At 42.2% G+C, this 20,408-nt stretch overlaps 2 protein-coding genes across 2 annotated transcripts in view; one reads left to right on the top strand and one right to left on the bottom strand.

Moving 5' to 3' along the window:
* Window positions 1–19,618, bottom strand: part of wdfy4 (WDFY family member 4) — a 35,946-nt gene extending 16,328 nt beyond the window's left edge. Inside the window, exons 1-41 of the mRNA XM_034609198.1 lie at window positions 19,403–19,618; window positions 17,896–18,153; window positions 16,772–16,883; window positions 15,917–16,041; window positions 15,569–15,697; window positions 15,223–15,412; window positions 14,297–14,486; window positions 13,885–14,045; window positions 12,489–12,721; window positions 12,236–12,375; window positions 11,930–12,060; window positions 11,644–11,745; window positions 11,347–11,537; window positions 9,554–10,278; window positions 9,289–9,382; window positions 8,986–9,200; window positions 8,788–8,870; window positions 8,486–8,702; window positions 8,246–8,322; window positions 7,940–8,158; window positions 7,525–7,703; window positions 7,199–7,430; window positions 6,656–6,801; window positions 6,472–6,583; window positions 6,196–6,386; window positions 5,938–6,090; window positions 5,737–5,810; window positions 5,217–5,375; window positions 4,990–5,084; window positions 4,808–4,904; window positions 4,468–4,670; window positions 3,928–4,094; window positions 3,725–3,844; window positions 3,468–3,647; window positions 3,228–3,386; window positions 2,587–2,713; window positions 2,342–2,490; window positions 1,812–2,050; window positions 1,609–1,730; window positions 1,294–1,485; window positions 1,091–1,200 (exon numbers count right to left, since the gene is read on the bottom strand). Of these exons, the coding sequence (XP_034465089.1) occupies window positions 1,091–1,200; window positions 1,294–1,485; window positions 1,609–1,730; window positions 1,812–2,050; window positions 2,342–2,490; window positions 2,587–2,713; window positions 3,228–3,386; window positions 3,468–3,647; window positions 3,725–3,844; window positions 3,928–4,094; window positions 4,468–4,670; window positions 4,808–4,904; window positions 4,990–5,084; window positions 5,217–5,375; window positions 5,737–5,810; window positions 5,938–6,090; window positions 6,196–6,386; window positions 6,472–6,583; window positions 6,656–6,801; window positions 7,199–7,430; window positions 7,525–7,703; window positions 7,940–8,158; window positions 8,246–8,322; window positions 8,486–8,702; window positions 8,788–8,870; window positions 8,986–9,200; window positions 9,289–9,382; window positions 9,554–10,278; window positions 11,347–11,537; window positions 11,644–11,745; window positions 11,930–12,060; window positions 12,236–12,375; window positions 12,489–12,721; window positions 13,885–14,045; window positions 14,297–14,486; window positions 15,223–15,412; window positions 15,569–15,697; window positions 15,917–16,041; window positions 16,772–16,883; window positions 17,896–18,153; window positions 19,403–19,423 (6,819 nt within the window). The 5' untranslated portion in view covers window positions 19,424–19,618. The remainder of the gene's footprint in view (window positions 1–1,090; window positions 1,201–1,293; window positions 1,486–1,608; window positions 1,731–1,811; window positions 2,051–2,341; window positions 2,491–2,586; window positions 2,714–3,227; window positions 3,387–3,467; window positions 3,648–3,724; window positions 3,845–3,927; window positions 4,095–4,467; window positions 4,671–4,807; window positions 4,905–4,989; window positions 5,085–5,216; window positions 5,376–5,736; window positions 5,811–5,937; window positions 6,091–6,195; window positions 6,387–6,471; window positions 6,584–6,655; window positions 6,802–7,198; window positions 7,431–7,524; window positions 7,704–7,939; window positions 8,159–8,245; window positions 8,323–8,485; window positions 8,703–8,787; window positions 8,871–8,985; window positions 9,201–9,288; window positions 9,383–9,553; window positions 10,279–11,346; window positions 11,538–11,643; window positions 11,746–11,929; window positions 12,061–12,235; window positions 12,376–12,488; window positions 12,722–13,884; window positions 14,046–14,296; window positions 14,487–15,222; window positions 15,413–15,568; window positions 15,698–15,916; window positions 16,042–16,771; window positions 16,884–17,895; window positions 18,154–19,402) is intronic.
* Window positions 8,522–20,408, top strand: part of arhgap22 (Rho GTPase activating protein 22) — a 34,282-nt gene continuing 22,395 nt past the window's right edge. The window contains exon 1 of the mRNA XM_034609207.1: window positions 8,522–8,554. The gene's annotated coding sequence lies outside the window, so the exon portion shown is untranslated. The remainder of the gene's footprint in view (window positions 8,555–20,408) is intronic.

Genomic DNA, 20,408 nt, shown 5'->3' with positions numbered 1-20,408 from the left:
GCAGTCGCTGATGAAATAAATCTCTAGGATTGTACTGAAGCTTGACTTAGGATGCAGGCTGCCTATCAGTCTCTATATTCTCATTCATTACCTAGTGTCGGCTTTAAAATTCCGTTTTGTTCAGTAAAAGTAGATATCTGAGACCCGGAAACTCTGCTCACTGCTCAGTAAAAATGCAATACTATGGATACAGTGACTGAAAAGACTCCACATAAGCTCATGACTTGCCAAATAAAAAGGTCATAAGTTGATGATCCAGAAATTAATTAATGACTCACTTGTTTGTTCATGAGGATGAATGGCTAAATGAGCGGACTGGCTGACCATTACTGAAGATCTGAGTATCATTTTTTGAACGCTCGCTGCATGCTGCAACCTACTCAGAGCAAAGTGGTGCAACACACTGCAGAGAGGGAGAAGGCAAACATCCCTCCCTCTTCTTCTCCACCTCTCAGATGGAGAAACAATTCATCACCCATTTTGATAGCCTGTCAAAGACTGATATGATAAAGAACAACATCAAATGAATAATGTTTTCATCAGATTGGTACCAATATAATTGCCAACCCGATTTCTGTGGGCAAGAGATGTGCACAAACAAGAACACACGCACACACGCACTTTGTGGAGGTGAGACAGACACACAGACGCGGTAATTTCATGCCTGTGTGCCTGAGTAATATGTCCCCGCTTCCTGCTCCAGATGGCTCGACGTCTTAAGCGTTGTGGGGGAACTAATGATGTGGGCCACGTGTTTCGGGGGGAAAAACAACAATAAACGCGTCTTTAACCTTCAGCCGCAAACAGTGTGTTGTAGTGAGTGTTCCCATGGATAGGCCTAACAGATATCAATTACTATGCCCACTCAGGGGCAATCAGCTGTAATAATCCAAATCCATTTAAAGAAATAATCAAACACCCCCACAGGGCTGGACGGCCCATAGCACAAACACAGCAGTGACTTTGGGATTGAGCGTTTGGGCTCAGTGTTCTGGGATAGAGAGGAGCCTGGGAAAAGGTGACCCCACAGTCAACACATCGTCCAGTGTAAAAGAACCAAACACTGATTTAACACAAGTATTGTGTTTACCTCGACTGTTACCGACGCTTTGCTTGGTCTGCCCAGAGCTGATCGAACTGCACTGCTGATCAAATCAAACGGATTCTGAGTGCTGCTGTCCACCTTCTTCTTCTGAGACTCTGCAAGGATGAACAAAATTTAAATGTCAAGATCATGGGCCCATCATTCAGACATCGTCTCCATCTGCAGTTATTAGTATAGTGAGCGCTAACCTATGTGTAGCAGCCAGGCTTTGTTTGCCGTCTCCTCCCAGAGAGGGCTGATATCAGTCATGCTGACAGACCCTTTCTCCGTCCTGTGTGTCGCTGAGATCTCTATCTTATACGTCTCTTCAAGCGTGCGTTGCCTCTCCGCCATGACCTTAGACCAGCAGGCCTCCGCTAAGGACACTAGTTCTCTGCCATCTGTACACACACATTTGTTCAGAGCTTGTGACCCAGTAAATCTTCATAGAAAATCCGCACAAATGGCAGGATAACACAATGAAGTTAAATAAACCCTTGCAAACAAATTATTGGCCATCATACCTGTGGTAGTGTCCGCTCTGTTGCGGAGGCATGCAAAACGTCTGGCTTTGGTAGGAAACAGGTGAAATGATGACATCCTCTTTTTAACTTTTTGCACAGAACATCCAAATCCGTCAGGGTAGCTAAAACACAAGTGTGACTGTGTGAATTAAAAGTGAATGCTGGTTTCATCTGCACGTTTGTCTGTGTGCTTTCGATATTACCTGCCAGATCGTATCAGTAACAGACAATGAAGAAGGCATGTGATAAAGTTCACGTTTGCATTGTAAGTTGCCATGACAACATCCCAGCGTTCCAAGGTGGTCTGTAATGTCCTGATGACCGCTTGCTTTTCTTCTTGGGAATGACGCGGTTGAGACAAGAAATAAAGCAGGACTTCATTGGTGCAAAAGTAGAGGGCAGACACCGTCTTCTCTTTCTGAGTTTGGCCTTTCTCCAGAGCCTGGAAATATATGGCAGAATATCTGTTGAGACTAATCATAGCTGTGACCTGTGGGCAGCTTTTACATTTTCCAGATAATCTGGAGCTCCGATTGGTTAAAAAGGAACAAAGTCCAAATAAAAAATTTACAGATAACTTTTAAAGTTGTTAACATTTTACAGATTAACAGAAATTTAATCGAATTTTACGAATTTCAAATGTGAGACTTTTTGGTTAATTTTATTTTTCCATATTAAGTAATTATATATATATTAAGTATCTATATGAGGTGTTTCTATGTATGCGTCTCACCACCACAATCTGGTCTGTGAGGAAGTTGAGCAAAGTGTCAGAATCTCCCAAGAATGTTCCACTGTAAAGTTTCTGCAGCAGCGTCTTAGTGAAGTGCACCACATTCTCCATCAATGTGCCCATCTGTCCTTCAGGCCTCTGACTCAAGTCTGTAAGGTATAAAAATATCATACATTCACATGAGATTTGAATGCATGGACAACTGGTCAGTTTCGGGTTTGAGGAAACATGCATGACAATTCGACCTTGTGAGTTGAGATGAGTGTTGTTTTCGTCGTCTTGGCTGAGCATGTGAATGATGTCCATCATCAACTCCAGCAGCTCCGTCTGGAAAGTCTGCCGTTGTTCCAGCGATGCACCGTCAGGGCAAAACTGAAACATTTATATATATATATCACTGGTTAGAAAACATAATGCAGCTAAAAACAACAAATGTGTTAAAATTTTCATATGTGATGATGTTTTCCTCTATTACACTTGATTGCGAGGGAAACATATTTTCTAATGTCATCTCGAGTGAAGTTGGTGCTGGTTGTGGTGTGTGTGTGTGTGCGTGTGTGTGTGTGTGTGTGTGTGTGTGTGTGTGGCTAACTGAAATCACTGTTACAGAAACACGGATTTCTTTGCCTATTGCTGTTCTCTCCATACTATCGGTGAATGAGTTCATCAACAGAACCTTGGCTCTGCCTTATTCTGTAACTGAGCAAAGAGTGGCACCTTCTGGAGAATGAGAGTTTTGCAGTATATCGAAGAGCCTTTTCAGTGGGAATGCACATTGGCAATAATACCTGGAGTATGTATGGGTACACATGCAGATATAAGTGAGGGATATCTATGAGCTATACAACATGAATGATTACTTGTGTTTATGTGCATATGGATTCACCTCAAGCAGCAGAAGAGGAGGATATGTGCTGGTGTTGGCAGAAACATTTAGGAGACTGTCCATGAGCAGTATTCGGATGAAGTCGCACACTGGCTTCCTGGATGGACAACTCTTGAATGTGTCCTGATCGTCACTCGTTGAGGAGGCCTCAGCAACACTCTGAAATACATGACCAAACCAGTGAGTAGGACTGGAGAGATTGAAACTATAAAGGGCTTCATGAACAGAGGACATACAAACCTCTGAGCTGTCCAGAGGGTAAACAGTTCCAGCGAGTGCATGGAGGAACTCTGGAGATACCCACAGTGGGTCTCTTGGCCGAAGGTTATGGAGAAGACAAAGAAACTGCATGACACTCGCTGGGAGCTGCAACTCCCATGATGCATCAGTGCCTGGCGTGTACTTCATTGGAGTAACAGGCTGGAGAGGAAAATGTGTTACACGTTATCAATTTGTGGTAAAAAATACTGAGGGATGCAAGATTATTACATTCTTACCTGAGTAATGACAACTTTGATTAACTCCAGCAGAATTGTAGCAGCTTCAACAGAGAACTGCTGAGCAGGAGCCTCTTCTTCACTGTCAACCATTGACTGTAGGGTATCATCCAAATGCACCTGTAGATGACATGTGATATGAAAATATTATGACTGAGATGAGGCCGAAGATTATGTAGATAAATTCCCCAAAAAACTCTCACCTTTTCATCCACAGTGTGACAGGTTTTCTTCTCTAAAAGCAAAGCAGCCAGAGCTTCATACACCTGAGGGAGGTGAGTGTGTCTGATCAGCAGCCCCTGCAGAAGATAAAACCCTCGACACGAGGTGCTGGGGCACTCGTATGACCATGAATGGGCTCGAAGGTTGTCTGGAGTCATAGCAAGAACAAAATTATGGATTTTGGATGAATGTAGGACACACAATTTCTAAAATCTTAGAAGACTTTGAATTGAAGGTGTTCAGTAATACTAATACCAATTATTAAACTATGATTTTAATTAATATACTTAAGGCTGATATTTATATATACAAAATCATATTCAGTTATAATCTAACTCACTAAAAATAAATATTTCATAAATCTTTAGAATTTTTTCTAAATCATTTAATCAAGTTACCAGCCAGAGTTGTGTATCAAAATATCAAAATAACCGTAATAACATGACAGTGGTTCCACTTAAAGTAGCAAAAGGATATCTAATCAATTTCCTGCTTCATTATGAGAAATTATCCGACTTTACCCATAACGGTAACGGGTTCCTTCATGCCTTCAATGAGGGCTCCTGGCAGCACGCTTTCCCTGAAGCTGCTCTGCTGGTCCGGATTGGACAGAAAGTGTGTGAGCAGGACGAGACCCAGTTTCAAGGTAGAAGGGTGAAGGTGGGGCTGAAGGAAGAGCAGGAACCAATCACTGCCCAGGGAATCAAACGCTTGTTTCTGCTGACTAGAATAAAACGTGGAATAAAACATAACAGACTAATTCAGTTACTGCTTCTTGCATGGTATGATGGCACATGAAATACTGGGGAAAATGTGTTTTTGTTCCAGTTTAGAAACTAAACTGTGACAGAAGACACTCACTCTTTGGTTAGAAGGCTGTCTGAGTCGAGGATTTCACAAAGCGCCACTAACAGCTGGTTGCGGATCCAGATGAGGCTGGCTGGACCTGTGCTCTGAGCTACAGTGCAGACAGGACATGTCATTCATGAGTCATGTGAGGCATTGTATAAGTGGGGGTTGTGTGTGGTCTACCATGTGTGTACCTGGTGTTTCCAGGGAAAGATCACTGTCAAATATCTCATTGTCTTCAGTCATGTCACTAAGTGGAGGGAGGGTGTAGACCAGGAAGAGCCCAAGTCTGACAAACAAAAGGACACATTTCAAATATAGAGCTGTTCCTAAAAACTTAGTTGCTCTGACATCTTTATGTAAAAACAGTTTAACAGGAGCACTTGTGCACATACACACGGGATATATTCCCAGACTGTACCTGGTCATGTCCAGGGTGGTGAAGTGAGCCTTCAGGAGGGATGAAATAACACTGGAAATGACCTTAACCTTCCGAAAGTTCACCTTGGAATCAGAAAGCTCAAAGAGCAGCCTAGGTAGCAGGCCTATAGAATGCATGACCGCAGCGCTCCTGCTGTCACTGTTGAGTATACAGACAGAAAGACAGAGAGAGCATTAATATCAATCACAGCCTGTTCCCACAGACAGATAATCTAATTCAGGAATCCATGCACATGTTCAGTCATGCTCCTCTCCTCAGCCTCTGTGACTGATTCTGTTGAACATTCCCTTGACTATTTCTGTTGCACATTTCTGTGATATTGATGGCAGACCGCTGCAGATTTTGACACAACAGTCGATAAAGTGTGTCGTCAATCCCGAACAAGGGCCTCTTTATTGTGTTACGTAACTTTTTAGCCATGTGAGTTAAAAATAAATTGGATTAAAGCTACAACATATTCTCAGTGAACTGTTCACACTCTGTTCACTTTGGAATTTACCTTGAGGATTTCAGGATCTCAGTAAAGTGGTTCAGAACTGAAAGGTCCAAATTCTCAGATGTGTTCTGCCACACCTGAAAACAAAATTAACTATTAGCTTCCAAAAGCAATTAAAATATTTCCAAATAAATACTGGATGGACAAGAATATCCAGTCCCTAAATCCACTGAACGTTTCTGCTTGTAAAATGTTGATGCTTACTTCCAGGTCACACAGCAGCGCTTGGAAAGCAGGTGTGTTTTGTAGGCAACCACATTCAGAGCTCAGGTCCACTGAATTTGCAAGATACAGAACCAACTGAAGGGTTCTGTTGCTGACCAGACTTCTCTTCATCTTCAGCAGGAAAGCTAACAGCTACAATGAGAGATAATTACAGGTAAAGAGCAGAGTTTGAAAGGTGTTTATACACAATGTGACAATGTGAAACGACTCCGTGACTTAAAGCATGATTCAACTGACCTTGTATCCGTTGATGCGTTTCATTTCCTCTTGCATGGCAGAGTTGGTTTCCAGCACAGAAAGAAGAACTTTAACAGCTGCATACAAAGAGCTGTCATCTGGAGCCATTGCAACAAGAGTAAGAACAACTGCAGGCCCACCAACGTACAGGAAACCATTAGATGCACTGCTGGGAATGAACGTACGCACACCTAGAAGGAAGAAGCCAGGAGCTCAGAAAATGTGCCTCCAAGAATCAACTCAAGAGTTCAATACGTTTTTTTTAAATATTATTACCAAAATGTCCAACCAGCGCTGCTCCTATGGTGCGAGCTGTACCACTCAGGTGCTGGCTGATGTTTCGTGCAAGGAACACGGGCGTGGAGTTATCACGAGAAGTTATCCCCATCTGTAATTTGACACATTGATTGATTGCTGTGTGTGAAAACAACATACACATCAGTTTTAAGTGTCACATTACCTCTTTAGCGATCAGTCTGCAGTCCACCTCATTGTAATCCTCTCTGATCTGTACAACAGTTGTTAATGTCGAAATTGCTGGGTTGATGCCAAATGAAATCCTTTCCTCAGGAACCAGCCTGAGAGGGAGAGACTCTGGTTGATCACCTGGAAACAAATAGAGAGGTAAGAAAACACAACACTTATCAGTAAAGTAGAACTTACACAAGTTAAAACAATGAGGCTAAAGAAGATCAATGTAAATAAATCAATGTGTTAACTAGAGAAAGGTTTCATGTCATTATATTTGACTGTCTCAGTTTGTGTACTGTGCTTCCATACTGAAGCTCATTGTCTGTTCTGCAGAGAAACTAATGTGAGCATGCAAGGAGCACCGTGAGCAAGGGAGAAGCCACAGTAAATAATACAAAGAATATCGATAAAGAATCTAAAGAAAATTGTTATCTTTTACCAAGACCAGATCTTACTGATTCTGTATACCCTTATCCAGGATGACTTACTGAAAATAAATGAGAAATATTCTGTACAAGATCTCCTAACTCACCTGTGTTGCGCAGAGCAAGGAAGTTGCCTAAATAGGCAGTTCCTTGTGTGTATATGACAGCCACTGCCTCGGGACTCAAAACCTCTTCAAAAAGGTAAGAAGGACCCACTCGCCACACAAGAGCAGCATGTTCCTTCCAGAGAGCTGGTGTTCCTATCAGTCCGTACACATCAATCACAGCTGTCGGGTCCATGGAGACATAATGACCAGGGAAAGGCTGAATATACCTCATCTGAGAGAGAATGCACAGGCATTACTTTTTCTGATCATGATAGTTTGTATGATTCATGAATATATAACTACCACATTACATCAGCTCCTCATACCTTTCCTGTCCCCAACGCCTTGCCGTTGAAGTAGGCTGTGGCCATACAGCTCTTCTTCACGTCTTTGGCCATGACCACAGCCAGATGGTGCCACTGACCTGGGACCAGCATGCTGGAGCAGCGCAGCCTCAGTGACGCAGGCAGAGAAGTGGGAGTGCAAACTTCTGGCTCCATCATATCTAACATAACAGACATGGAGGAAGACAATCAAACATAATTTTGCCCTATAAACTACGCATTTAACAATTGTATTATAAGAAATAAATATATTTGTGTATTTGTTCTATATAATAGAACAAAAGAATTAAAAAAAGTATCTGACAGATGAGGAGAATAGCTCGAAAAAAACAACGATCTTTTAACTTCTTAATAATCAATAAATGTTATGCAATCGTCACAATAGGCCAATACCAACCCAGGAATGTAAATGCATCCTCCTCCGTGGAAATGACCAAACAGCCATCATAGGCTGAGAAGGAGATTGACAGGCAGATGTACGGTTGTTCGGTCCGGGACATGTGGCGAACCACTGTCAACAGACGGATTGGGTGTGAGTCACAGGCTGAACTGAACCGGTTGATCTGGAACCAGCAGGAAAACGAAAGACCAGCTGTAGGCGGAAAACCCCTGCAGTCTAAAACATGAAAGGGAGATGATGTGATATTTTATTCAGATTTATTAACAAATATGAAAGTATCACTCATTTAGAATAATCACTTACCTCCTCCAATTCCACCTGTTGAAATTGAATCAGCAGTCACTCCTTTGACTGTGGCCAGAGAGGGCAGGAAGAGACAGCTGCGAAGCATACAATCACATACCAGCAAATTAGTGAATTATTGACGTTCTTATATATACTAAGCATTACTCTTGATAAGCATTACTTATTGGTTCTGCAAAAGTTATCTAGTCACAAGTCTAATTGCAGGGAAAAACAAAAGCCCAGTAAAACAAGACTCACCCATATCCACTCTCACTCATGTCAAACTCTACAAAGGCAGGTGAGGAGGAGACTCTGTGTGGTCTGAAGGTACGCGGTGATGTCATGGATACCAGACTAATGATCTGATGGACGGGGATGGCAGAACCAACAGGGGATTCACTTTGAGCTTCAGACTTCAAGAAGCTGAAGGCCCGCTTCAGAGACCTTACTGAAGATCCTGCTGCAGCGTCTGACTCTGTTTGAAAGACCAAATCAATGTGAATTCAATAAAATGTTACAAAGAACATAAATGTAGTCACTGTCACAAAACAAGTTTTTACCATTTGATGCAGGAGCTGGCTGTGAATGCGTTGCTGTTTTGTCTGCCAAGCACATAAGAGGGTCTCCTAAACACAGGAACTTTCTGAGGAGGAAAAAAAAGAGCACGTCAGATCTTGCCTTAGTAAATATTGAGAAGGGATTGCATTGCAATAAAGAAAATACATGGGCTTGAACATCAGAGACAGTGTATGTCCGACCTGAAGTCTGAATGTGTGATGGACTGGGAGGAGAGCTTTTCCAAGATACGTGTAATGGGTAGATGTAACGGGTGGTTTGGAATCAGCAACATGCTCTGACAGTGGGCCAGGAGCGTGGAGACCAGCCCGCCCTCGCACATTATCTGCCGGTTCCGCTCAGATTTGACCATGGCCTGGACATGGTGTGCCAATGAAAACTGGATCTCCATAGAGAGCTGGGAAAGAGGGAACGAAAGATGTCTCAATGTGTTGGAAATATTACGTAACATAAGGGACTGTAACATGTTCAGTCTTGAAATGTACCTGTGGGTCCTGGGGAGAAAACACTGCAGGAAGGAGAGTCATTATAACTCTGATTGCTCCTGGATGAAGAATAACATGATCACGAGTGAACCTACTGTGGGACAAGCAAAAACAAAAAAGAAAGAAAAATATAGGTTGATATTTATGAAATAACTTACAGACCCAACTCATAACCACAATTTAGATTTGAGTGTCGAGAAAATTAATTTAATGTAAAAATGTTCATTCAGTCTTCCATCCCCTCCAAATGGTTACACATATCCACCTGCAGGGAGACTCTGAGCAGACTGTAGAAATACTTGTTGCTGTGCTCCTGGATCCTCCCTGTGTGTCCACCACTGACTGTGGGCCTGATCCTACGAGGGCAGGGGGGGACCCTGAACCTTCATGTCCTGCTGGTCCATTTAGTTTCTCTTTATCTACAGCAGACCCACTCTCGGGCTGTAGCCCCAAGTTTAACTCCTGAGAAGAGTAGGCACCTGCGGCAAACTGGTCAAGAAACGAAAGCAGCTTTATACATGTCCGAAGAGTAACAGGCAGATTGTGCTGCAGTGTGGGGGAGTGAGAGGAGGGAGCTTCAGCAGCCTCTGCCAAATCAATGAACTGGTTGAAACTCTTTCCAGGAGGCTGACCGTCCCCTGCAGTCTCAGGACAGGAGCCCTGCTCTGCATCCCAGGTCTCTTTCTTGGGTTTTTCACTGTGGAAGCAGCCGAGCTGGAGCAGAGCATCTGCCAACCTTTCATAAAACCCGCCAGTCTCAAAATGGTGTGCATTCACTGTGTGAAAATGCACGGCCAAGGCGATGATGTGAAGAGCGAGGAGGAGGAGTTCCAGCAGCTTTTGATGCCCCAAGGACTTCCACACTTCTCCTTGTGGAGGGTCAGACAGAGCTCCCTCCATGTCCATCACCAGAGACAGCAGTCCGGTGAAGCCTCCTGCTCTCCTGAAGGCGTCCCAGCTGTTGGGGCTTTCCAGGACCTTCAGCACAGACTGAAGTACATAAGAGAGGAGTCAGATCAACAGTGACATGTGGAATCACCAAATATGCTTAAACCTAATCATACATGCGACAATTAAGACTATTTTTTACTGTAGTTTAAAGTGAATGTACAGTATTTCGATTTTTGATATGTTGATACTTTGCTTTGCTCCCAGCTTTTAAAAGCACCTCTCTAGTCAATTAAAACAATGTCATGAAAAATAGATGAAACACACAGATATATCATAAATCATTTCTGGTAACTAGTTTTTGGAGGTGAACAAAATAACATTAGGTTTATTCAATTTAAAGAGCTAATCCATCAGGTAGGTAATGTGTGAGGCAGAACGCAGAGGGAAATGTGATTAACTGAAACTGGAGTAATCACAATGGCTCTCAACACTTGCCAACCCAGGTCGTACCCAATCTGATTGCCACTTGCCTTAACCATGTTAGCACAAAGAACACAGACACACACGCGCGCGCACACACACACACACACACACACACACACACACACACACACACACACACACACACACACACACACACACACACACACACACACACACACACACACACACACACACACACACACACACACACACACACACACACACACACCTGCTTCTGCATGCATGCACATTGCACAAACAAGCCCTCTCAAGCACTCACCCACATTGAATACACACAATATCTGCAAGTAAGTGCTCCTCTTGCTGCCATCTATAAAAACGGACACATACAGTAGGTGTGTAACTTAGTTAAGCTTAATCAGATCTCTGTCCCATTCACTGATCCGATAGAGGTGGTAATCTTCATAGTGCCACAGCACAAAGCTGCTGGCCTAATCAAATTGGCCTGGAGTTAACAGCTAAACCTGTTTTAGCAAATCAATCTGCATTTGTCTGTAATGTAATCAGGGTCCCACATGCTAAGAAAATAAATTCACTAGCTTATTATGTTTTAAGTGCATTACAATTGGTTATGGTTTGATGTAGAGTGGAGACTTCATTCTGAGTTCAGCTGAGATCACTTGTGTTTCTGGATGTTTGTATGCCGCTGCATGTGACATGTACCTGCAAAAGGTCCCACTTCAACCTGAGTTCCTGCTGTGTTGAGGAGCAGATGGCTCCTATGGCTGTACTCATGAACTCCTCTGGGTTTATCTCAGCTAGCTGCTCCAAAATGCTCAGAGTGGGAGCGCGATACTGATCCTCATCCAAGAAGATCTTTATGTAGGGAACCATACCAAGGTCTCGAACTGAAACTGGAACAAACATGCAAAACTTAAGTATACAACAGTGGTTTATTCTTCTTAAGCTATAGAGAGGTGACAGGGCAAGGACAATGGAGATGAAATTAAGTGCATGTACCTGTGTTTTTAATTGAACGCAAAGTAAGCGCAGACACAACTTGAAGCATACAGGTAGTGAGCAATCTTTCACGGCCTTCCACAGATGGCACTTTCTGGGGATCTAAAGAGCACAAGAACATCAGAAGAAGTTTTCCAAAGACATTTGTCGAAAGGATTTTATTTTAAAAACTTCAAACCAAAAGTAATCAATAATCCTACGTTCAATTGAATGATAATTTGTTGTTTGCAAACATTCACTCTCTGTCTATTAGTAGCTGTAAAATCGTGATAATGTTGATTCATACTTATTTTAGAGGAGGAGACAACTCCAGCCTTCCTGAGGATCTTAGCTCTCCTACGAATTTCCCCGAGCAGCAGCTCCAGAAGACCCCAGTCACTCAACACTTCAGCGAGCATACCACTGTGCAATGTCATCCTACAGAGCGCAGGAGATAGATCTTATTCAACATACATCAAGGGGAAAAAATGGTCTTAATAAAACAGCTTTCCAGTAAATACCACATGTGCTTTTTGTAAATCTGTTGCAGCACCATAGGGAGAAAGTTTAGTTTTTGGAGTAGGAGCAAGAATATCCTCCAAACATGGCTCACCTACGAAAACATTTAAGAGCAACCACTCCAAACTCTGTTCCCTCCGCCCCTCCAGCCAGAGTCCCAGCCCAAATCTGCTTCAGCACACCCAGCAGTGCACGCAAGGTCTCATGGGGGATGTAGTTCAACTTAAATACCACCTGTCGAAAAGGAAGGAAGAAAGGATACCCAGCATTTAATCAGACCTCATACCCATGATGTATCAAAGAAACAACACACGCTGGAGCTTTACTGTCAACAGTAGAAATCTTACCATCTCCAGCAGTGAAAAGTAAAGTTTTTGGGCAGGAGCTGGTTTACACCACATACAGGCAGCCACCTGAGCCATCGACTGGACGGTCCACTCCAAGAGGAAGAAATTGGCCGTATCCCTCTCCCAAATTGTCTGCAGGGTTCGAAGAAGCTGGCAGCACAGCAGAGAATCGTGGGAGCGCAGCAAGGAGGCCTGCAGCAGGTGGAAGGCCTGCAGGTTCTTTACTGTTAAACCTAGAGTCAGAGGTTTCAGTTATTTAAAACTGGTCAGATTGAACAAAATAATATCAGTATAGTTGTTCCTTAACTTCTGGAGTTGGTGGAGGATGTATTCTTGTTCTAGTCTGCCACATAAAGCAAAACAATACCAGCTTGAGGTCGATTAAGCCGTAAGATGTTTTGAATGTAAAGCTCGATTTTATCTGAATTTGCTCTGGCAAGGTCAGTCAGTCAATTTCAAGGAAAGGGGAAACCTAATAAATTACAAACAACCTTTAAACACACAGCACATGCTGAATCCCATAAGCCAATTGAGTTACACATACATAGATAGATTGAACAAACAACATAACATGCATGAAAGGACAGAAAAAGTAGCGTAATCTGCCTTGATAGAGTTTGTTTGCTGTATTGTCAAAATATTAAGTGAAGGTCTTAGATTTGAAAACCAAAACTCACTTGTGTTTGTTGTAAATATGAATATATACTTGGTTAGGAAAAGGATTCATTTTCAACCTAATCAAAATTGCATCACTTTCAAATAAGATCAGTTCAAAACAATCCCTGGACCCTCGTCTGGAATAACATCTACTCAGTGTGATAGATGCATCCTGAGTGTGAATGTGTGTCTGTATGTTTGTTTGGATTGGTACGTATGTGTTTATTATGGACACTCTATTTATGAGTGTTGGATGGAGGTGTGTGTGCACCTATGATAGATGGCTGGTTGATGTAGGCCAGTGGTGAATGGATGTGGGGCATCCTAACAGAGTTAGAGGGGAAGCCTCCACTTCATCATCCCAGACATAATCACCTCAGCTTCCTGTTAACGTGAGGGGTGTTGTGCACTGCAGCGGGGTAGCGATGCGGGAGTGAGGAGTCGGGGTGTGTGGGAAATCAAGGAGAGGGAAAAGGGGGTGGTGCACTTCTAGGTGGTTTATATGAGGGCTAAAGTGCAAAGGAGGGATGAACTGTGTGGTCATTTGGGGGGCACATCCCCCTCCCCACGCCCCCATCTTTGCTGAGCCATGCAAAGATAATAATTAGATGGTTTGGAGTGTGCATTTGGAGGGGATGGTTTAGAGTTTATCCTCATGGTACAATAAACCGTTAGAGATAATTAGGGGGTAATAGCCAGAGAATAACAATGGAGAACTTGTGTTTAAAACTTGACCTACCTTTGGTAAGTGGTGGATCAAACTTGAAGCCCGGAGGCTGGGGGTTGGTGACACAAAGAACCACTTTGAGCTCAGTTTTTCCGAGCAGGGTGAAAGATGCAATGAGAGCCAGCAACTCCTTCACAGGCTGGAAATGATCCTCGGACACACCTTCCTCACATCTTATGATGGTGATAAAATCATGATAAAAGACAAATAAGGTAAAAGGTAAGTGATGTCTTTTTACTGACTAAGAGCAAAAACCAATTAATTTCTCAGAATGTGCATTTACTTTAACCTTTAAAAAGACAAAGTAGATTAAATTATTTTGATGTCTTTTCACATCTTTAAACAAGATTGTCCCTTTTTACATCTAATCCTGAACTCACATTGTGTTTTCATTATGTTTCTGTTCATGCCCCTTTTGTCTTACCGTGTGAGGATGTTCTCAAGGGCCTGGTAGCCGCTGTTAGTGTCAAACTCATTGAAGAGGGCAGAGTTGATGACATAGGTGTCTCTAATGAAGCTGAACACCGCCACAGCCACTTCAGCGAGCAGCGGTCCAGAGACGTCAGCACTGATGTGCAACAGGTTCTGGATGCAGATACGCACACAGTTCTTGCCTAATTTGGAAAAGGCAGCGTTCTTGGTAAGTGAAGTTGATATTGCTGTGAGATGTACAGCACATCAGAACAGAGTCAACACATTCAAAGTTTCCAATTCGAGCAATGGATCACCACAAATTAGTAATGTCTGTCTTTTGAAAAACCTGAAAGGGAAAAATGAGAGTATGTATATTCATTCAATATGACTAATGTAGGAAGGAGCTACAGTCATGAGAATAAAATATCACACTGGAAAATGCTGATACATTTTTGATGTCCAAAATAACAGAACATCTGAGTGAATCATTTGAGTGAATCATCTGTACTCGCGGATGCATCATGTGAAACATACTTGCAGTGCATCTGTTGCTGGGGTGTGCGATCATGCGTCTCTGTATAATCAACCACTGAAATAAAAATAGCTCTCTGCCAAAAATAACTGTAAATAAAATCGAATTATTCACTTTCTATGAAAAATGTTTTGCATGGTTTCAGTTCCATTAGTGTCACAGAGTCTATTATAGCCGGGGTTTTCTGACTTTCCTGTGCCATGCCGGCCTTCAGAAGCTCAATTATTAACAATGATAAGGGAAACAACTAAATGATTCAAGTTAAATATAGCCATCTTTGGTTTGTTTGTTCTCTCTACATGGTCTGCACCCCCGTTTGAGAACCACAGTATTAGAGGAAGCAGAGTCATTAAATGACTATGAGCCCAGCAGAAATGATACCTTATAGGTTTCACTCACTTTACCTTGCAAGCTTGGGACAGTGTTGCTTGTTGCGACAGCAGAGACTGCCTTAAGGAGGCGGGAGGCTTGGTGCCTCCAGGGGGCGCTGGTCTGATCCCATAGTGATGTGAGGCCAATGATAAGACAGTGCAGTTCTTGAGTTTCCACCAGTGTCTCCACATTGACTGGCTGTCTACAGAGCTGGAGGAGAACCTGGAAAAGAGCAGGGGGAAGAAGTGGAGAGTGAAACCAAAAATCCAATGGAGAAGAATTGAGGCAGTAGAGAGTATAGACAAGGAGAACATGCGTGATGTGGATGAAAAGAGTAAACAAATGGAAATGTAAAATGAGGATATTGCCTCAAATGACCTGTGTGAGTGGCTCCTGGAATGTCTCTTCTACTGCCGTGTTCTCCTTTTTAGCTGGAAGGCACACTAGCAGGTACAGACATTTCACCAAAGCAACAGGGAGCCCTGGATTTATACAGGACAATATATCCTTAAAAAAAGAAAAAAAACACAGACACACACAGTTTACATTGAAGCATTATAATTTTAAGTGAATAAATTCAGGAGATCAAGTCTTTATCTTGAAAGGATAGTTAAATGTTATGTTATGTTATCCCAGTTTTGGGATTTTTGATTCAAAGGTTCAACAGTGATCAGCTGAAAATGTAGAGACCTAACATTGAAACCTGACTTGTTACTTATAACTCACTGAGCCGTCAGCTGTCAGCAGCAAAAGGGACTTTAAAAGGAGCCAGCCCAGACTTTCTCCTATTTCACTCTTACTGTCCTCGTCCAGCCTCTGGAAGAACTGCACCACCTCTTCACGAGCCCCCTCTGAAAGCACAAAACACTCAACATTCACTGAGCCATGACTCCAGAAGACTGAGGGTCATAAACAAAGACAACAAGACAGCAAGATCACTACATACTATGGCTGCTTCTCTTTATCTTCTACTGTCACAGAAACCATTAATATCTAAATACATATTTAAGTCAAGTAAACTAGTATTCAAATAGAAAGCAACATAATGAGGGTGGCTTAGTGTTCTTATTCATGTTTCAATTCTTTTTCCAGAAATGAAAATTTGCATTGTGTTACTATTTTGGCAGGTAAAGGCTACAAAACAGTTCCTGTACAGTAAAAGTCAAGATAAGGAGTATAAAATGGCCACTAGATGCACATTGTTAACACTTTATAGAACTTGGACCAATACTAAACATAGTTCTCCCTAAAAACAAAGCAAGTTTCCGCTTGAAAGCTCCAGAAGAACTACACTATTAACTATATAGAAAGACAACATAAAAACAAGCAACATAGTGAGGCAGGAAAGATGAGGGGAGAGACAATTGTGACATATTGACGCATCCCAGCCTCAAGAAATGAACCAGGTGTTTCCAGACTTCTGTGTAAGGATTCCGTATGCTTTCCGTTTTCGCTCAAAAGACATGAGTGACTTGAAGAAAACACAGTGGTAAAGCACCACAGCACACAGAGGGGGAATAGAAAGTCCTTCTGCATAATGGAAATAACCGTGCTGTATTTGCTTTTGTGAGCAGCTGGTACCTGCAGGCCTATCTCTGAGTCTGCTCTGGATGTTGAGGATGACCGTGTCAGCAGTGAGAGCTGCAAGTCCCTTGACGTCCAGACCTTCAAGTCTGCCACCATCCTCACAGACCTGGGATCAGAGGGGAGAGAGTCCATCAAGCAAAAAAAAAAAAAAAAGTCTGTTCTGAAAGGTTTATATAACACAGATGTTGATAACTATGTTGAAAATCGTTTTACATTAAATAAAACGTAATTTTTTTCCCTTCCATGTATTAGGATATCTCTTCTGTACCTGATGTGAGGTTTTCAGTGGTTTACCCTCCAGGTACTATATCTGTGCATTATGATATTCAGTGTACCAATGTAACCACATTATGGTTTGAACTCAAGTGCTGTTGCTAATGCACTCTACTATAAATAATAGAAGGCAGTGCATACTATATGCTCTATTCAGTTCTATAAGAGGATATCGCATTTCACTGAGTTTGCTATTCTTAAGTGAGGCCCTATGTTCTGGTCAAATCTCTGGTCATGAGGCTTATCCGTATAGACACACACAGAACAGCACACAAACCAAAGAGTGATTACGTTGGCAGCTGTAAGCCTGATCAATGGTGTTACACACATACTCACAGATCAGTGATGGAATTTACACAGTATGTGTGCATGGGGAGGTATCTTCATAACTGTGAGGCAGTTCAGGCACTGAGAATAAAAGTGAGGCCTGGGGCTATGGAGCTGGAGCCCCTTGGTATTTCATGTGACGGTCCATAAACTGTATAGATTTACTGAAAAACCACATTCACAATTAATTCAGGGGACACAGCAGTGATGGGATCAGCTGAGGCCCAAACATCTGACTGCAACTCATGGCTAATTTAATTGTTCATTCAAATAGCCCGGAACAGTTTCCAAAATCACAGAGCCCTGAGGCATCCATTTAACCTTCTCATGGTTGAGTCTTAATTAGAACTGTGGTTTCACTTCAAATTGAGATAATCAATTAATGTTTTGCTAGTTGATAGTCTCCATTTATTTTTTTCAAGACGTTTGCAATAGAAAAACTCATTCAGAATAGAAACTAAATAACCGCCTTTGTGTGGATGTACAATGAGATAACACCTTGTTCCAGTGGTTCGTACCTTTATGTAGAGAGGAAGGACTCTGACTAGCAGCTCCTCTCTTTGCTCTAAAGGAACATGGTCAGTTCTGTGGTCGGGGCTGGAGTATGTGTAAACTGCAAGTTCCTGTATTTGTTCTCTGAGCTCTTGTGGGAGTTGAAGGTTCCTACAGGAGCCTTCTTCTTTCTGCCCCTTCAACTCCACAGAGACAGATAACTCCCCTGAAGCACTCAGCTCGCCGGTTTCCTTGTTGATTCTCTCCCCTTTGGCAGTCTGGTCCTGGAGCAGAAAAAAAGAGAGCTGGAAATTAAACTGTTCCATCTTGTTTTTGTTTTAGACATTCTGAGTTTATATCATACACCCACTATCTTTTAATCAATTTTCTGTCTCACTTCCTCAGAGATATCAGTCTCAAACCGAACCCTCTGCCTTGTCCTTTACCCACCGAGCACACAAAAACAGGTCACTGGAAGTCATGTGCAGCTCTCATTAACCTCTGTGAGGTCCGTCAGTATAATTGAAGGCCAATTTTCAGTAATTGGAAGGACATGTTGAGTTTCATTTTTAAAAGTTGAAACCCCAAATGTCTTTTCAAGCTTCAACTCCTCCACTGCATGGAATAAATTTACCACATGTAGTTATACAATTTCCTATTGTCCAGTGCAGTATTAAGTTCATCCATCCATTATCTATACCACTTATTCTCAGATATTTCCTGTTCCTCGCTGACATGTCGCCCTGGACAGGTCGCCAGTGTACGGCATAGGCCAACATATAGAGACAATCAACCATTCACATCTACGGACAATTTAGAGTCTCCCAATACACATACACTTGTCTTTGGACTGTTGGAGGAACCTGGAATACCCAGAAAAAACCCATACCAGCGCTGACACAGGGGAGAACATGCATACGCCACACAAAAAACTGTTGCCATCACATGTCACCCTAGTATTAAAACACCAACACTAACTGGGAAACAGCCCTTATACTTAAAAGCAGCCTGTCACTTCCAAGAAGAGGAAATTTGAAGAGCACATATGCAAAAGAGGGCAAATTAGGATATTTTGGTTTTACTAAATCAAACAGATGTGACACTGATAACTCCCTTTAATGTCCAGGTCCGCTCAGTATTAATCCTAACATCTGCAGACAAAGCTTTGAACACGGTGACGTAATTCCTCTGTGGTTTGAAGTCATTCACACAGAAGGCTGCTAATGCAAGTATATGTCATTTCTCTGTAACTGTGAGACTAAAGCTTGTTTCCTCATTACAGTATAATTAGTTATTGTGGTAAAGTAACAGAAGGCAGAGTCAGTCTGTCCTGTGTGAAATGAGGGTGAGTGAGAGACCAGCAGCAAGAAGGCATGAAAGCATCACAAGTTATTCATTAGTTGTAAAGCAGTATATAGCCAATTATCTCAAAATGAAAATGTATATTATCACCAGTACAGTAACACTTAGACACTAAATTTCCCAAAGCAAAAATAGTTCATGTAGCGCAGTGCTAAGTCTTCATATTCCTACCTGTACTTGTGTGAGAGCCATCTGGGAGTTTCCTCGCTCAGTTGCCTCACGCTGTCATCGGTGTTGTTTGGTTTCAACTGTCTCCACCATATCAGGAGGAAAAAGACAAGCAGAGACCTGCTAAGACATGGCCAGCCTCTACAGTGCGGACACTTCTGTAAAACTCCCCGCCTCTTACTAATCTGCAACCAGCAGACTGAACTTTGAACAAGCAGAGCAACTCACATCAGCTGGCCTGGGTCATGTGCTTCCTCACTTCCTTAGAGAAGCAGAAGTGAATAGTGTTGTTTAGCTGGTTGGTTGGGGCCGTCCCACTGCCACTCAAAGAAGAAGCTCTTTAGAGGTGTCATGTAAAACTGGCATGATATAAATCTCTGGGACTGGATCCAATGATTAAAAGAAGCCAGAATAAATAAATGAATAAATTTGTGAATTCAATAATATACGTTTTCTGTCTTCCCATCTGTTTTACGTGCTGGGCCTTCGATCATAAGGAATGTGTTGCTGTCGTTTGAATGAGTACAGCAGCTGCATGGAGAACAGGAATTCACTGTTTGGATTGGTGACAGAAAATCACAGCAGTGCCAACATAACTTAGCTAAATAGCACCATCTTGTGGGGTTGGCTTGCACAGGAATAGATGTTTAGTGGGAAGTTTCCTGGGATCGAGAATGTGTTTCCTCTTAAACCTAAACCTGAACCCGAACCTTATCCAAACTGGAACCACTGTGGAGGAGACATAATTAGACATCCTTGACCTGTTGAACCAAAAACAGATCATCTGCCAAAACGTGATGGCAGTCTCTTAAAGCTGTATTACCAAGCACACACTTACTTTTATGTCTGTGGTAATAATAAAAGGTACGTCTTTATGAAATTTTACTGTTTCTTGGAACCAAATAAATCACATTTGTGATAATACTTTTATTATGTCTAATGGCTCTTTTTATATTTGGACGCTAGACCGTAATTAACATGATTTACAGATGGGTTATATATTGAAAAA

The sequence above is a fragment of the Hippoglossus hippoglossus genome, chromosome 15, assembly GCF_009819705.1.
Source record: "Hippoglossus hippoglossus isolate fHipHip1 chromosome 15, fHipHip1.pri, whole genome shotgun sequence".
Taxonomy (NCBI): Eukaryota; Metazoa; Chordata; class Actinopteri; order Pleuronectiformes; family Pleuronectidae; genus Hippoglossus; species Hippoglossus hippoglossus.
Note: the sequence above shows the minus strand (reverse complement) of the source record. Positions and strands in the feature narration are given on the sequence as shown.